The sequence below is a fragment of the Neolamprologus multifasciatus genome, chromosome 2 (genome assembly GCF_963576455.1).
Source record: "Neolamprologus multifasciatus chromosome 2, fNeoMul1.2, whole genome shotgun sequence".
Taxonomy (NCBI): Eukaryota; Metazoa; Chordata; class Actinopteri; order Cichliformes; family Cichlidae; genus Neolamprologus; species Neolamprologus multifasciatus.
Window position 1 is genome coordinate 33,638,492 of NC_140440.1, and position 15,712 is coordinate 33,654,203.

Below are 15,712 nucleotides of genomic sequence, written 5' to 3' on the forward strand. Positions count from 1 at the left end.
CTTTGTTAAAGTTTTCTTCTGTCAGCGGGAGGCTGCTCGGTCGTTCTTATTTAAAAAGCATTCAGCGGGAGATTTGTTTGATATGCAGGGTAATCACGAACCGCTGAATCATGGAAGAGAAAAGTTAACACAAAAAAGAGAATAGATGGGAAAACACCCTTTCATGGAAGCTTACGTGGCTCAAGAGTTGGGAGTTCGCCTTGTAATCGGAAGGTTGCCGGTTCGAGCCCCGGCTCCAACAGTCTCGGTCGTTGTGTCCTTGGGCAAGACACTTCACCCGTTGCCTACTGGTGGTGGTCAGAGGGCCCGGTGGCGCCAGTGTCCGGCAGCCTCGCCTCTGTCAGTGCGCTCCAGGGTGGCTGTGGCTACAATGTAGCTGCCATCACCAGTGTGTGAATGTGTGTGTGAATGGGTGTGTAAAGCGCTTTGGGACCTTAGGGACTGAGTAAAGCGCTATATAAATACAGGCCATTTACTTTGTTTATATCACCGAAATAAATAAATTGGCATCATAAGTCATAATTTCAGTTTATGTAAAAAAAATTCACTATTAACTAAAACATTTTGAGATGTTGCACCATTTGTCCACAGCATGTCTTTATCCTGTCTTCCTTCTCTCACCCCAACCAATCACAGCAGATGGCCCCGCCCCTCCCTGAGCCTGGTTCTGCTGGAGGTTTCTTCCTGTTAAAAGGGAGTTTTTCCTTCCCACTGTCACCAAAGTGCTGCTCATAGGGGGTCATATGATTGTTGGGTTTTTCTCTGTATCTATGAAGCGCCTTGAGGCGACTTTTGTTGTGATTTGGCGCTATATAAATAAAATTGAATTGAACTGAATTGAAGAGTGCAATCTGCAAGCTGTTGGCGGTCACAGATGGTATAATAAAAGATGAAGGTAGGCCAGTTTGGAAACGTCAAGAGCAGCGTTTCCATCTTTGCCATCTTGGTTTCAAAAAAACAGGATGTGCCGAGGAGGGACCGGCCAGAGCGTGCTCATTGTTCCCACTCATTGGCTAATGACTTCTAATTGAAGTTGTTAGCTGGTGTTGTTGGGGTCAAATCAGAAAGTTATCGTCTCATACAGACATTTGTAGAACTGAACCAAAGATATCGCCATCTAGTGACCTGTTAGATAAAATGCGCCATTATTGCATCTCCACTTTGTGGCTTCATTTTTCTGATCTGGAATTTACAACACGCTTACTGTTTATGAAGTACTTTATCCCAATATGCTTACTTTACTTACGTTCCCCAGAGTTTGTAAAAGTAGAAGAGGAGTCACTGTGGAACCAGCTCTCAGTTTGGATTTTGAACAAACCGACATGAGACAGACATGTTTCTGCTTTAAAGGTTAAACACAGTCAGGGCTGGATCAAGTGACCCTGAACATCACTTAGTTATGCTATAGACTCTTCACGTGACTCCATGACTCCACTCACCACTTTTCACTTCCCATCTGTTTATCTGCCACTGCAGTGTGTCACAGTTATTGGTTTTTATTTAATTTGATTTTAAATGTAATGACATAGTTAAATGCTGTCTTCTTTCTGCAACAGTAGGTGTTTTGTCCCATCTTCCTGTGTGCTTTTCTCTTCTCTTTCCCCAAACTGGTCACAACCGATGACCATCCCTTCCTGAGCCTGGTTCTGCTGGAGGTTTGTTCCTCTTACATGGGAGTTTTTACTTCCCACCATCACAAAATGCTTGCTCATAAGGAGTCGTCAGATTGCCTGAGTTTTGCTCAAATTACTGTAGGGCATTTAGCTTGCAATATAAAGTACTTTGAAGCAACCTTTGTGATTTGGCACTATATAAATAAACCTGAATTAAACTGAACCAATCAGTCTGGACGAGCACAAACACAACAGCCAATCAGAATCAGGCACAAGTTAGAAAATATTAAGTAATAAATGAGTAAATAAATAATTACACATAACAAATGTGAGCAAAAGCTATTCATGTTTTTTGTGTCCTCAACCATAATTTATGGTCCCGCAGATACATCTGTGCACGTTTCCATTTGGACAGCCTGAGAACCTACACAGATATTTAGATGTTGTAGTTTCTTATTCACATGCAGTGTGGTAATATCTGTTGCTTCATACACAGTTTAAATTGTGTCCTCATCATTTAGAACTAGTGTTTCACTTTTCACATAAAGATCGAATAGCAGACTGTGCTGCACACCAAACTACAGCATGACGAGATCAAACTTTGTCCTTTTCCTCAGCAGAGCTACCAGCGTGGGTGTAAACTCCCACAGATGTATATGCTATGTATAAAACCTACGAGAAAACTGTTTTCACACAAGGACTCACAGCTAGAAGACCAAAATGTGGGAAAAATAAATCGTGTTTATCCCACAGGCCGATATGATCCTTTAAGATTTACCCAAATCACACTTTTTGAGATATTTTTTCACTGAATTATCACGAAACGAATAAAACATGGAGGAAACAGTAACAGAAACAAGTGTCTCTATTACATTATCAACATTAAATTTGTCGTGTTTTACTGCTGAAAAACTGATATAGTCCTAATAATGAAAAAACCTCTTGCTGTGTCATTTTGAGCGTGACTGAAATTTATTTGCTAAATATATTTTAGCAGCCATAGAATTTCATGTGACTATCCCATGTACTTAAGTAGCTATGACGGCTAAAATCAAGAAATGCAAATCTTCAGCCTTCCTCTACATAATTTAAGGTGTGTAACACAAAAGATATTCATTGTGCACACTTTCATTAAACAGACAAATATTCTACAAAAACAGCCCTTTTTGAACAACTGCATACCATCTCTTTGCCGCCACTGTTTTGGTGGATTATTGTCTCCACTTTGCATTTTTTAGATTCATAAGAAATGATTTGCTGATCAGGCAAATCGCTCATCTAAAGAGAAGCCATGGCTCTCATGTTCTAATGGCAGGGTTTGCTGCAAACTGTCGATTTATTTTAACTCTGAGCTTAAATCCGGAAACTGTTCTGAGCGCTAAAAAAAGAAACCGACCTCACCGTCACCTCGCAGTATGGCCCTGAAGTCCAAACATCTACATCCTACCTTCTGTCAGCACAGATAAACCCTCTGAGGAAGTCAATAACCCACGCTCAGTTTATTTCCACATCTGGAAGCTGCTGGAGTCACGGAGATATCAACTGTGGAAGTCATGACAACCGCGGGGGTTGTCATGACAAATAAAAGGCATCAGTAGTCAGTAGTGTAGCTGCTCCATCACCATTCAGTGTTAGTAACATATAACATAAATATTTGTTTTCACATGTTACTAATACATTTTTGTTTGGGAATAATACAGTAATACTTTTTTTGTTGTTGTTGTTTCCCCTAGTTTCCCCTAGCTAGTAAAAAATATTTAATTTTTGTTTTACCTTAAATGCCTTTGGAGCTCCTCCGTTTGTGTAAGTAGGCTTGTTGTAGACTGTTGGTTGTAGTTGCTGGACCTTTTGAGTTCGGCTGCTGCTTTTCTAGATTCCTTTATCATATTTTGACCTCCACAAAGTGTTTTTATTATGACCTGTCCTAAACTTATTAAACAAATACCATCTATATACTAATCTATATTGCAGTATACTATTATACTACCATCTATAACTCAAATAGACTCACCAGCAACATTATTGCTGTGGATGCTATCATCTGTGGGACAAGATAGCACCTGTGTTTGGCTTTGCCGCTTGTGCCGCTAGTACAGCTCGCTGGTATAGTTTTATATTGGCCGCTATTGTCACTTGCAATATTATTTTTTACCATCCTGTGTTTTGATTTCGTCTCTGCCACCAATACTTATGATCGGGGAATGATGTTGTATATCAACAGTGTTGGGAAGATTACTTTTAAAATGTATTCCATTACAGATTACAGAATACATGCCCCAAAATGTATTCTGTAACGTATTCCGTTACGTTACTCAATGACGGTAACGTATTCTGAATACTTTGGATTACTTAATATATTATCATGCTTTTTACAACTACATGAATGTACTATTGCTGTGATTTATTACTGTAACTGAAGGTCCGCGGCTCCGAACCGTAGTAAAGGGACCTCTGGCTAATACGGTGGGTTCTGTGTCGGGCTCGTAGCCGAAAACTAGCTTTACTTTGTTGTCTGGGTCAACTTTGCTAGCAGAGACAGAGAGAGGCGTTGAAAGGCTGCTCCAACAGAACTTATTGTTTTTGGAGGAAAATACGAACACGGTGTACAGTCGAGTCTTAATAGCTTACTTACAACTGGGCTCGTCAGGCTCTCTTCTTGGCTGCAGTGGTTATTATTATATTTACATGCTTCCAGCTCCCGTTTTTGCTCGATGACAGCTCGTACTTTTCCTTTTTCTCCCTCCCTCGCTCACAGACACATAACGTGTATGGCAGTCCATTCTCCCTGCAACACGGACTACACTGCCTATGATGCTACATTCTTTAGAGCTATACCTGTAGCATTCTGCCTGTTAGCTTAGCACAACAACAACAAAAAGGCCTCTCTCACCCAGGAAACACGCAGAGAGCGAGAGCGTCACCCTGTAACCATGGCAACCGTAACGCTGCCGCCTGGAACAACAGAACGTAGCTGTCAAACAAAACCCAAACAGGCCTGACCCGCCACAATATGAAACAGGGAAGTACCGCCGTGTAATCCATTTATTTCAACAAAGTAACTGTATTCTAAATACCACCTTTTTAAACGGTAACTGTAACGGAATACAGTTACTAATATTTTATATTTTAAATACGTAACGGCGGTACATGTATTCCGTTACTCCCCAACACTGTATATCAAAGATTCAATGGAGAGCTACTTTGACAGCTGGGACAGTTACAGGACATTTTTCCCTCCACCCTTTGTGTGTTCCTCACCTGAGTGCATGTTACCGTACATATCGGGGATATATTGGGATTTAACACGAAGAAAAGAAGAAGTAGGGGAACCAGGGCCGGTGTCCAGGTGCGACTGAGAAGGTACCGAAGATTAGCTTCGTGGATGTGGGAAGAATCCCGGTGCCTACGACCAATTCATCTACTGTCACCTGGTGCCGACGCTACACTTCAGTTCCCAGCTCGGAATCTATGGTCTGATGGCCCCATGTTCACTTGGCGTCCCTCCTTCGACCGCCGTTTTGATGGCAGAGGTGATGTACCACTATGGATATTAGCTTCTGCTAGCCCTGAAGTCCCCGCCCGGCGTAACAGGTGTAGAGGTGCGCACAGGTGTTTAATTCGAGTGCCACTGCAGTCAGCTGTTGACTACACCAACCAAACGTCTTCAATCAGGTTTGCCCTGCTCAACACTCGCTCAATCACAAACAAATCGTATATTTTAAACGATCTTTTTATAAAGGAATCTCTCAACTTCATGTGTTTAACTGAGACGTGGCAACAAAACATGGATTATATACATCTGAAGGAAATTTGTTCGACTGGCTGCTCCGTCATCGGAACTCGAGGTCTCGCTGTTGTGTTCAAAAGCTGCATCAGAATCAGGAAGAGAGGTGATTTGAGTGACTTTGGATGCGGCATGGTTGTTGGCAGCAGTCAGGCTGGTCCGAGTATTTCAATTCAATTCAATTTTATTTATATAGCGCCAAATCACAACAAAAGTCGCCTCAAGGCGCTTCATAGATACAGAGAAAAACCCGACAATCATATGACCCCCTATGAGCAAGCACTTTGGCGACAGTGAGAAGGAAAAACTCCCTTTTAACAGGAAGAAACCTCCGGCAGAACCAGGCTCAGGGAGGGGCGGGGCCATCTGCTGCGACCGGTTGGGGTGAGAGAAGGAAGACAGGATAAAGACATGCTGTGGAAGAGAGACAGAGGTTAATAACAGATATGATTCAACACAGAGAGGTCTGTTAATACATAGTGAGCGAGAAAGGTGACTGGAAAGGAAAAACTCAATGCATCATGGGAATCCCCCGGCAGCCTACCTCTATTGCAGCATAACTAAGGGAGGATTCAGGGTCACCTGGTCCAGCCCTAACTATATGCTTTAGCAAAAAAGAAAGTTTTAAGCCTAATCTTAAAAGTAGAGATAGTATTTCAGAATCATCTCCAGGATTTTTTAGAGAATGGTCTGAAGATTGGCCACACTGCTTATAGTTGATAGAAAACTATAATCAGTTGCAACCAGTTGTTTCGACCAAAATGTGAGCATGTTGAAGGAGATCCAGCAGCAGAAGACCACACCAGGTGTAACTCTTATCAGACTACAATTCATATGGGCTCAAGATGTTGCCTGGGTGACGAGTTTCAATTTCCCCCGCAATGTTTGGATGATAGCATCAGCATTTCGCATGACCAGCATGAAGGCATGCATCCATCCTGCCACGCATCAACGGTTCAGGCTTCTGCTGGTGATGTCACAAGATCACAATCCAACACAGCACCTTTGGGATGTAGCAAATAAGAGATTCGCATCATGGATGTGCAGCCAGGAAATCTGCAGCAACTCTCTGGTGCTATCGTGTCAGCACGGATCAAAACCTGTGACGAATGTTTCCAACACTTTGCTGAATCTGTGCCTTCAAGAATGAGAGCAGCTCTGAAAGCAAAAGAGAGTCCAACCTAAAACTTGTACTTTTATGCGAGTGCCTATTAAAATAAAACTAATACAAACTAATCGGATAACTAAAAGTAAAACCAAATGTTTTAAAAGAATGAAAGTAAACATTAAAATTGAAAATTAAATTGAAACATGGCAAGCAAAACTATTTGCTTTACAAATGATGAAATGATGATAACTTTGCAAAAACCTCTGGATACAGTGTGTACGCTGACAGACAGCGATTGAAAAGAAATGTGAAACAGTAGCAATTAACAGCTTACAGAATCCACATCTTGATGACAAATTTTCTTTAATTTTTTTAATATTTACAACACTGCATCCTAAAAACTGCTGTAATATACATTATAACTTGCAGCAGTTGTATTCAAGTTACATTTAAGTATTTTACATTCTTAGACGTAGTCTCAGAGACTACGTCCCATGAAGATGGTTTTAATATGTACCGTTACGCTCAGATACGTTATGATAAATGATGACAAACAACTTTATAAATCAAACAACACAATACAAAAAAACATTCATTTAAAATAATGTGTCCAGCTAGGACAGATGAACAAACCAAAACTGTGCCACTCGCTCAACAGTCCATGGCTGTGTGACTATTGTGTTCATACAGTCTGCTCTTCTACCATGAAGAGATATTTCAGTGGGATTAAATTTGCATCCACAGAAACCCAGAGGACCAGGAGTAAGAGAAGTTTGACAAGCTGTCCATCACGTCTCAAGATCCTTCGTCCACCGTCAGCTCCTGCAGCTGCTCCTGCACATCCTCCAGCTGCTCCGTCTGGCTCTCTTGTGGCTGCTCGGACTCCAGCTCGTGGTTCTCTACCTCTTCCTCCACCTTTGGCTCCTCGCGTACACTCTCCAGATTCTCTGAGCTCTCAAAACAACCCGAATCCCGCGGCTCCTTGGCATCCTCCCCAGATGTTTCCTCCTTCTCCTTCTTCTCCTCCTCCTCTTCTGGCTCTGACTCTTCTTCAGCTACACAAGCACAAAAACAATCACAGTTTAATATAAAGAGGTTTACGCCCATCCTTTTTATTCTTCCTGAACTCTGACAGGTCCTTTCATCTCGCTCAGCATCCAGCAGTAAAGAAACAACACAATCATTCATCCGGAGTCACTTTGTGTCCACCTGGTGAATCTAAACCCTAGCTCACTCCTGTTCAGCATTGTTTATGTTCTCTCAAACCTCCTGAGGGAAATCCACTACATGCAGGCAGCTGACTGTTATTTGCTGCTGTGTTAGTGCATAAATACGGTGGGACAGCAGAGAGTGAGCCAAAACAGTAAATCTGTGGGTCAGATGGCTAAAAAAGAGACAAAACTACTAGTATTTAATGCTCAAACAGCTGCAGATTCAAGAAACACTTGCAGGTTTCTCAGCACAGATAATCACTTCCATCCGTTCATATCTCACCAAAGTGATTGTAGTATGTATGAAAATGAACTCCAGCTATAAGTTAATATGCTGCAGGTTAAATTACTTTCGGTGGTTTCAATGAGCAACAACTCTAATAATGGAGCTAATAATGCTAATAATATCAGCACTATTATGCTAATAATAATGCTAATAATATTAGCATTATTATGCTAATAATAATGCTAATAATATTAGCATTATTATGCTAATAATAATGCTAATAATATTAGCATTATTATGCTAATAATAATGCTAATAATATTAGCATTATTATTATAATAATTACCATCTCTGTAATTATTATAATTATAAATAATAAATAATAATAAATAAATAACAATAAATAATAAATAATTATGTAGTATTATATAATATTACATAATTATTAGGAATTGATGGACAGTCATCACTGTGGTCAAAATAATACAAATAAAGGTTATTGCGGTTTAGGGGAAGTAGATACTGAGTCATATGAAATGGTTTTGAGTGAATTTTAAAGAAAGTTTAAATTCACAAACTGTCCTTCTGCAGCAAAGATGAAGCATTGATAACACAATGTGAGCCATAAAGTGCACCTGATTGTGTAGTTGAAGCATAAAAAAATGACAAAGTGCTCCTGAAATCACCATCCTTTGATTAGACATTATGAGCTTTGCAGCATCACAGTGTATAAACTTACAGTCTCTCAACAGCTCAGTGGCGTTCAGGATCTTGGAGCGCTGCTCTGGGTCTGTGATGTTCAGCTCGTTCAGGTGAGACTCCTTCAGCCCTGCAAAGTCCTCCAGAGTCTGGAAACCATGCATGGACAGCAAAGAACTCAGCTCCTGCAACACGAGAGAGAATAAGGTTTACATATCTGCGATCAGACAGAGGTGACCATCGCAACGGTTGCTCTGCAGTTTCCCCTCACCATCAGGCCGATGCTGTCCAGGACTTCCTCCAGGCTTTTGGGTTTGGATTTGGCTCGGTTGGCTTTTCTGCTGCAGCGTTTCCTCCTGGTCGGGGGGCTTTCGTCGGGCAGGAGGTTCACATAAATGAACTTAAAGGAGCCCACCTTGTTGTTGAGCTTCCCGGTCCAGGTGCCCACGGGGGGCTTCTCGATGATGTGGATGATGTCCCCTTTCTATGAAAAGAGATAACATTAATACTGGCAGCCTGACAGGAGATAAAAGAAACTCACGAAAGACTCGCAGAATTATGAGTTTAAATTAAAGTCTGCGATCATCTCAAAGTTTCGCTCAATATTTGATCAGAAATCTATCCAGTAATTTAAGATAATGATCACCAGTGTAAAAGCTTTGAAAATATGAGTTTATAAATATTTTAAGAACCCCCTCAAGCAGACTTTTCTGATCACACATCATTGTATAAACTGCACTGAAATTATATTTTATCAAACCAGTAATGGAGGGTCTTGTAGATTAAACTCTTCCTTCACGGATGATAATCAAAATGACCCGTCTTCTTCTACACAGCTAACAAGCTCCCTGGAGGACGCCTCAGTGAGGAAGACTCCCCCCTCCGAGACTCACTTGGAGTTTTAGCGAATCCACATCGTAGGGGCTGGGGGTGAAGTCGGTGTGGACCACAGCGCGGCCGCAGAACGGGCCGTTGTAAGCAACGCCGTTCTCCTCCAGTCGCATGCTGTCCCTCTGGCTGTATCCACTGTCCAGGCTCTGCCTGTCGCTGTCTGAGGAGGACAGATAAGAAGCTGGTCAGATTCATCCTGAGGCCTTCGCCTCTGCCCCAGAGGTTTAAACACACTGTAAACATCCCTGTATGAGTCCAGGAATCATGCTGATGGGACACGGGGCCTTTATACAATATAAAAAGGTTTTTCAGGCTTTTATTAAAGTAATATGGCATTTTACAAAGATATCAGACCTCTAAATAGCATTTGTAACGTAAATATATAATATTAGGTTGGACTTATTAACTACGAATGCTGGATAATTAAGTCAAAGCACTTTTCCTCCAGTGGGAAACACGGCCTTTTGAAGACTTGAACAGTTACAAGAACATCTTACAGGGAAAACTTCCCTTTTCAGTCATCTGTAAAATTATCAACTTGCTACTTTCAGTTGCTCCCTGTGGTTTCGCCACAGCGGGTAGCTCCCCATGTTTGATTGGCAGATTCTTTTATACCGTTCCTAACGCAACCTCATAAGGATTGGGTTCGCCTCGATCAAACCAGGCATCGTTTGCTTGTTAAGTGATTATGAAATCCCTTAAATTGTGTCAATTAAGAAAAGCGGTGGCACTCACAGTTTAGTTTAGCTTTGGGATTGAGTAGCACCTGTTTGGGAAACTTTTCTACCTCTGTTAAATTACTCCAACAGCAACAAAGTTAAGCCTGGTCTAACATTTTAACACTGTTTTAACAGTTATAATGCCAAAGACTCTCTATGCATCTGACCGAGGAAATCAGGTGGACTGAGTCAGTGACCTCCTTTAAATCTAAAATTAAAATGCACTTTTAGGGGAGGAGAGCCTTTCCTGTTTTTACTTGAGTAAAAATCCTTCCTTTAAAGAATTCGATAGTCAAGAATCTAGTTTATCATTATAATTATTGTCTTGCTGTTAAAAGAAAATTAATATCACCCTAAAAAAGTATTCAGTGTATCCTTGGGCCACACGCAGTCTGTCACATCCCTCCTGTTCCTCTCACACAGCCTGAAGTAGTGATTTTTTTTCACACTTACTGCCAGAGAGCTGGCGGCTGATGGGGCTGGGCATGGTGTCCTCCGAGCCTGTGGAGCACACCGACGTCCTCTGGCCTGCGCTCAGATCTGGAAGCCAGTCGGAGGAGACAGGAGACAGCTCTTCACCGCTCTCCCCCTGGGGACAACAGTGCAGGTCAGAGGTCAGTTCACATTTACCTCCCATACATAATAAAAACGTCAAAGAAGTGTCTCATTATCTTTGTCTCAAACGTGTTTCATTACCTTGGAAAATACTTTAGGGCATCTGTCATTGATTTGCTAAAAAGGGAATTCTTCTTTAAAAACACAGTCTGGCTTGTCTTTGTGCTAACAGACATTAACCTTTACATGACAGATTGGTGGCAGTCTGCTAAATTTAGAGCTCTGAACTGAGTGAGCATTATACCAAATAGGTAGGAGATAGACATGAAAAAGCAGAAGCAGTGGAGGAGGGTTTATTCAGGCTCTTTACCCAAACATCAGCATCCCCACAAATCTAAAATACTTGATTACAATAAGAGTGCACAGCACTGGCTGAACTGTAACATTAAATTCTGCAGTTTGCTGTATTTTAGTTTAATCTAGAAAACATTGCATGCAAGTTTTTGTGCAAGGTAAAAGAATAAACCCCTCTGCAGTACATGGGTTTCTCCACAAGGTGGAGACAGATTCAAATTTGTAGTAGTGTGAACTTTTTTTTTTTTTTTTTTTTAGGTATGCATCACGTGTTAACCTTTGGATTACTTTGTGAAACTTAAACAGTCTGTACCCCTTCTTCAGCTAAAGCCTTCTGCACCATCTTGGACGTTTTGCGGGTCATGGTGCGTGAAATGACATTGCGCCACTTCTTCCCCAGTTTGCTGCCACTTTTCACTGCTTCCTCTGCAGTCATACCATCTGCTACCTGGAGAAAAGGAGAAAAGGGAAAACCACCAGATGAGTTTTCAGTCACTGGAATTAAGTTTGAGAGTAGTAAAAAAATATTAAAATCTAAGCCACTGACATGAATTTCCTCGGTGGCATCGAAGCCAGGTCATAAAATTGTTCTCACAGACTAAGAAGAGCGTTTGTGGTAATGGGGTTTGCGTGCACACATGTTGCTGCCATCCACAAAGCATTTCTCTGTCTCTCTGTAGCACGAACACGCACACACAGACACACAAGCGCTCTACTGTGGTGCTTGAAAGCACAGTTTTAGAGAGTGTTACCATCTGCAGACAAACTGTGTGAAATTGCGTGATTATTACTGACATCTAAAAATGTCGTTTTCAGGCTTTTGAGGTAGTTAACAGCTGAGACGGGCACATAGCTTAATCACAGTGATTATTAGTATCATGCAGATCCTAAAAAGCAACAGTGGGCGCTTAGTCAAGAACTGTAGCCCAAAAACTTAACATTAAGTATTAAAAAGAGTGCCAAATAGACAGAATACATCAAGACAACAGATGCAGTTTTATCCTTAAATTGCTGTATGTAAAATAGATGAGTTATGAAGAGCAGCAGAGAATTTCTAACAGCACCCACCTGGTTAGTGGTCACGTTCAACCACCATAACCTTCTACTAATAATACCCACAGGTTTCTGTTTTGGTTCTGCTACTCAGGTGTAGTTTGGAAGCATAAGACAAGCTTTTTTCAATGAAGTCTACCATCTGTCCACATTACCTCCTGATTAAACTGTTGTAATTATTTCTATTTCTTCACCAGTCATTACTTTATCACCTGCAGGGTGAACAAAACACAGAAGCTCGTCTTCTCTCAGGAAAGAAACAGTGCGATCACATCACACCTGTACTGGCCTCCCTGCACTAGCTCCATTGCAGGATCCAGTTTAAAATTTTACTATTTGCTTTCAAGAGCCCGAGTGGTTTTGTGCCATCCTACTTAACCTGGTCTGTAAACCAGCTGCTTTTAGAAGCTCAAAGTTGAGTCGTGTAGTAGTTGAGCAGGTTTCCTGGGTTTTATCATGCGGTCTTATTTATTTGTATTATTGTTTATTTGATGATGTTTTGATATTTTTGCAGACTTTAGTGTATTTATTAGTGATTTGCTGATTGGTAATTATCTTTGTATTTGGCATAACCTATACAACACTTTAGTCAGCTGATATTAACAGAATTTTGGGGGGTCAAGCTTGGCTTCCCTGATTTAAAAATCAATACTAGATTTGCAAACTAACCATAAGTTTCTCCATTTAGCTCCATTCACTCATATTCAGTGAGAAATGTTTTGATTTGAAGCCAATTTTGGTACAAATATGATATAATTAGGCCCTGGAGAAGCCCTCAAAGCTTGTCGTGCACTTATTCTTAATGAAACACTATCATGAAGAAGCGCTGCCGTTTATCGGCAGTGTAAACATTCAGCAACCACAATGACAATGGCAAACCCACGTCTGCAGAGACCGCTGACAGGGGTGTAACAGATGAATTCTCAGCAGCAAGTTTTAAGCTCAGAGTTGACGTAAATGAAAAAAAACAAGGCCAAATTTAAATGGATACGCTCTTCGGGGGAATACCATTTATGATTTTGGGACGGAGAGGCTCTCTGCTTGACTAGACCGGAGGACATCCTGTCTGCATGCTGTTGTCATCTGGGGCTCTGTGCAATGCTTCTCATTCTTACTTCCTCTGTAATCATTTCTCTCTAACTTCCACTCAGTAACCTGAATGTTGCTGGGAAATTATTCATATATTCTGTTAATTTTAAAAGTGTTATCATTTGTTCACACGTGTAAATCAGGAAGCACCAACTGGGCACTTCTGTAACAGTCATAACTGAAAAAAAGCTTCCACTTGACCTCTAGTGGATGCGTTATTTAGAGAAGGCCACAGTACGAGAGACGAGGAACAATGTAACAAAATATCTGGAGGAACTGCTATTCAGGAAGTTAAAAGAAGAGATAAAATAGGTATTTTTTACTTTTATAAACTGATGTTTTGTATATTTTGCTTGTTTTGTGCAAATCCCAGGGAAGAAACTTACATTCTCCTCCAAGCTGAACTCCTTCTCTGACACAACAGGAGAGGTAGGCTTGGGCTTCATGAAATCCTTGAAGCTGCTGGACCTCTGCAGGGTGAGCTGCAAACAAAACGTGCATTGCACTTAAATATCATGAACTCATGAACAGCAAAGAGGATCAGACAGTTGTTCGGTGGTTTTCTGTGGAATAACTGATAATGCTGAACTTAGTACGATCTTATCTCCTCAAATTTGTGAACAGAAGGGGTTTCTCAGAAGTAATGTGTGCCGGTGTTTCTCCACACACTGTTATCGAAGTTGAAGTCACGGCTAATTGAACGTCTGCACGGTGATGTGGCTGCATCTGATAAGGTTTTACAAAGGTACTGCAGCTGTTTAGCAGGAAACACAAAGGAAATGATGTGCGTCTAGATTCATTAGGGTTTCTGCAATAAATAGCTTGTGTTTTCAAAAGCGGCATACACAAGACCTTTAGGGGAAGGACGTGAGCACCAAAGCTAAAATATATACAAGAACATGATTTCATCCTCGCAACAACATTGTTTTTTTTTATTCTTTTTTTTAGATCAAGTTTTCAAGCTGTAGTAATTTTGAGCAAAAGAGACAAATTTGACTCATTTTTTTTGCATATTTTCCAGATTTAGACTTTCTTGTAGCTGTTGTGGAACATTTTTGTCTAATTTTCCATTTAACCACGCCGCCGTGCAACATCTTATCGCAGCTCATCCTTCTCTCTCTGCTCAAACCACAGGAAACTGGCAAAGCTTTAGCAACTGCTGCCAGCCAATCATTGCAGACATGCAGCCAGCACCGGTGGCTTACGGTCTACCTTGTAAAGTTTAACCACCAAAGGCTTAACCTTCAGCAGTCTTGGGCCTCAGTGACATTTAATATGACGAGTTCTGGTGGCAAATGTTTCTTTTTCCCATCCTCAGTTTTTATTCAACAGCCACAGACCTTTCGGCGAAATCAATCTTCTATTAAAGCCGACAACCGCAGCAGTGACACGAGAAGAACAAACGCAGCGAGTTGTGTAATGACACGGCGTGAAAACGACCGCGGGGTGGAGAGCTGCATGGAAAATAAGAGCACTGGTGTCAAGTGTAGGAGGCTCACTATCTTGATAGCAGCTGGAGACAAAGTCAGCAGAAGCCACAGAGCCTTCTCTGACTCAAACTACATCTGCAGCAATGATTCACCCTGCCAGAATAGAGGAACTTTACTTTTCTAAAAATGTATCGGGGCTGCAGCCAAAACGGTAGTTAGAAAAGGAAATATTCTGTTTTAGGCAAAAAGCTGCTGCTGAACCTCAAGTTTCGTCTGTGTTCGTGTGTGTTCAGCTTAACCGCAAAGGTCTGAACTAACTTAAGCTGACATCCTGTGTTGAAAAGATGTGCACACAAAGAAGACAGCTGATGTCGAAGTGCAAACGAGTGTGTGTGGCAACAAAAGTCTACAAAAGTAACAAATATAAAAACTATGACTTTCTATTTAATATAAGCATTTCTAAGTGTAGCTGCACACACACATCAAAACAAAGAATTACAGCAACCAACAAAAACTCACCTTCTTCTTCTGCACCTGCTCCTTCTCTGAGGCATTTGACGGCTTTCGCCTCAACATCTTGTCCCTCTGTGATCCTCAGATCTCCCCGGACAGAAAGATGTGGGAAAGTTGGACCCGCTTTAATCACCTGAGGATTTCTGTGACTACGCGGTCACAGCCTGAGTCTGATTAAAAAACTGAGGAAGCCTGATGTGTGCTCTGTTGCTGCCGAATGAACTGCAGAAGCCAGCAGGAAGTCACGTGGCCGCGCTGAAACTGAAGAGGCAAACCCTGTTTTTGGTGACTGCACGGAGACTCGTGGTTTTGTTACAAGTATTGCTCACAAGCGCATGCTATTTGCTCTCTGTGGCTCAAAACTGAACTGACACATGCAACCTTAATGAGTATTTCATTACAACACTGTTGACTGTTACCACATATCAAATGGTGCACAATCACCTGTTTCTCATCATCTTTAAAAA

The 15,712-nt window shown here is 41.3% G+C and overlaps 1 protein-coding gene across 1 annotated transcript; it reads right to left on the reverse strand.

The window, feature by feature from the left end:
- Positions 1-6,082: 6,082 nt before the first annotated feature.
- On the reverse strand, positions 6,083-15,712 carry sash3 (SAM and SH3 domain containing 3). Its single transcript, XM_085173620.1, has 8 exons — positions 15,252-15,712; positions 13,689-13,784; positions 11,474-11,608; positions 10,705-10,840; positions 9,535-9,692; positions 8,913-9,125; positions 8,682-8,826; positions 6,083-7,560 (listed from the first exon to the last, which is right to left on the reverse strand). Exons 1-8 carry the CDS (start codon positions 15,306-15,308, stop codon positions 7,301-7,303), a joined length of 1,200 nt encoding a protein of 399 aa, XP_085029746.1. The 5' UTR covers positions 15,309-15,712; the 3' UTR covers positions 6,083-7,300.

Bases quoted from the DNA above. Each gene is read 5' to 3' on its own strand.
- sash3 (XM_085173620.1), bottom strand. From the start codon at position 15,308: ATGTTGAGGCGAAAGCCGTCAAATGCCTCAGAGAAGGAGCAGGTGCAG. The intron at 13,785-15,251 runs GTGAGTTTTTGT...TTTTGTTTGCAG, and splicing joins AGCAGGTGCAGAAGAAGAAG to CTCACCCTGCAGAGGTCCAG. The intron at 7,561-8,681 runs GTAAGTTTATAC...GTGCTTGTGTAG, and splicing joins CACTGAGCTGTTGAGAGACT to CTGAAGAAGAGTCAGAGCCA.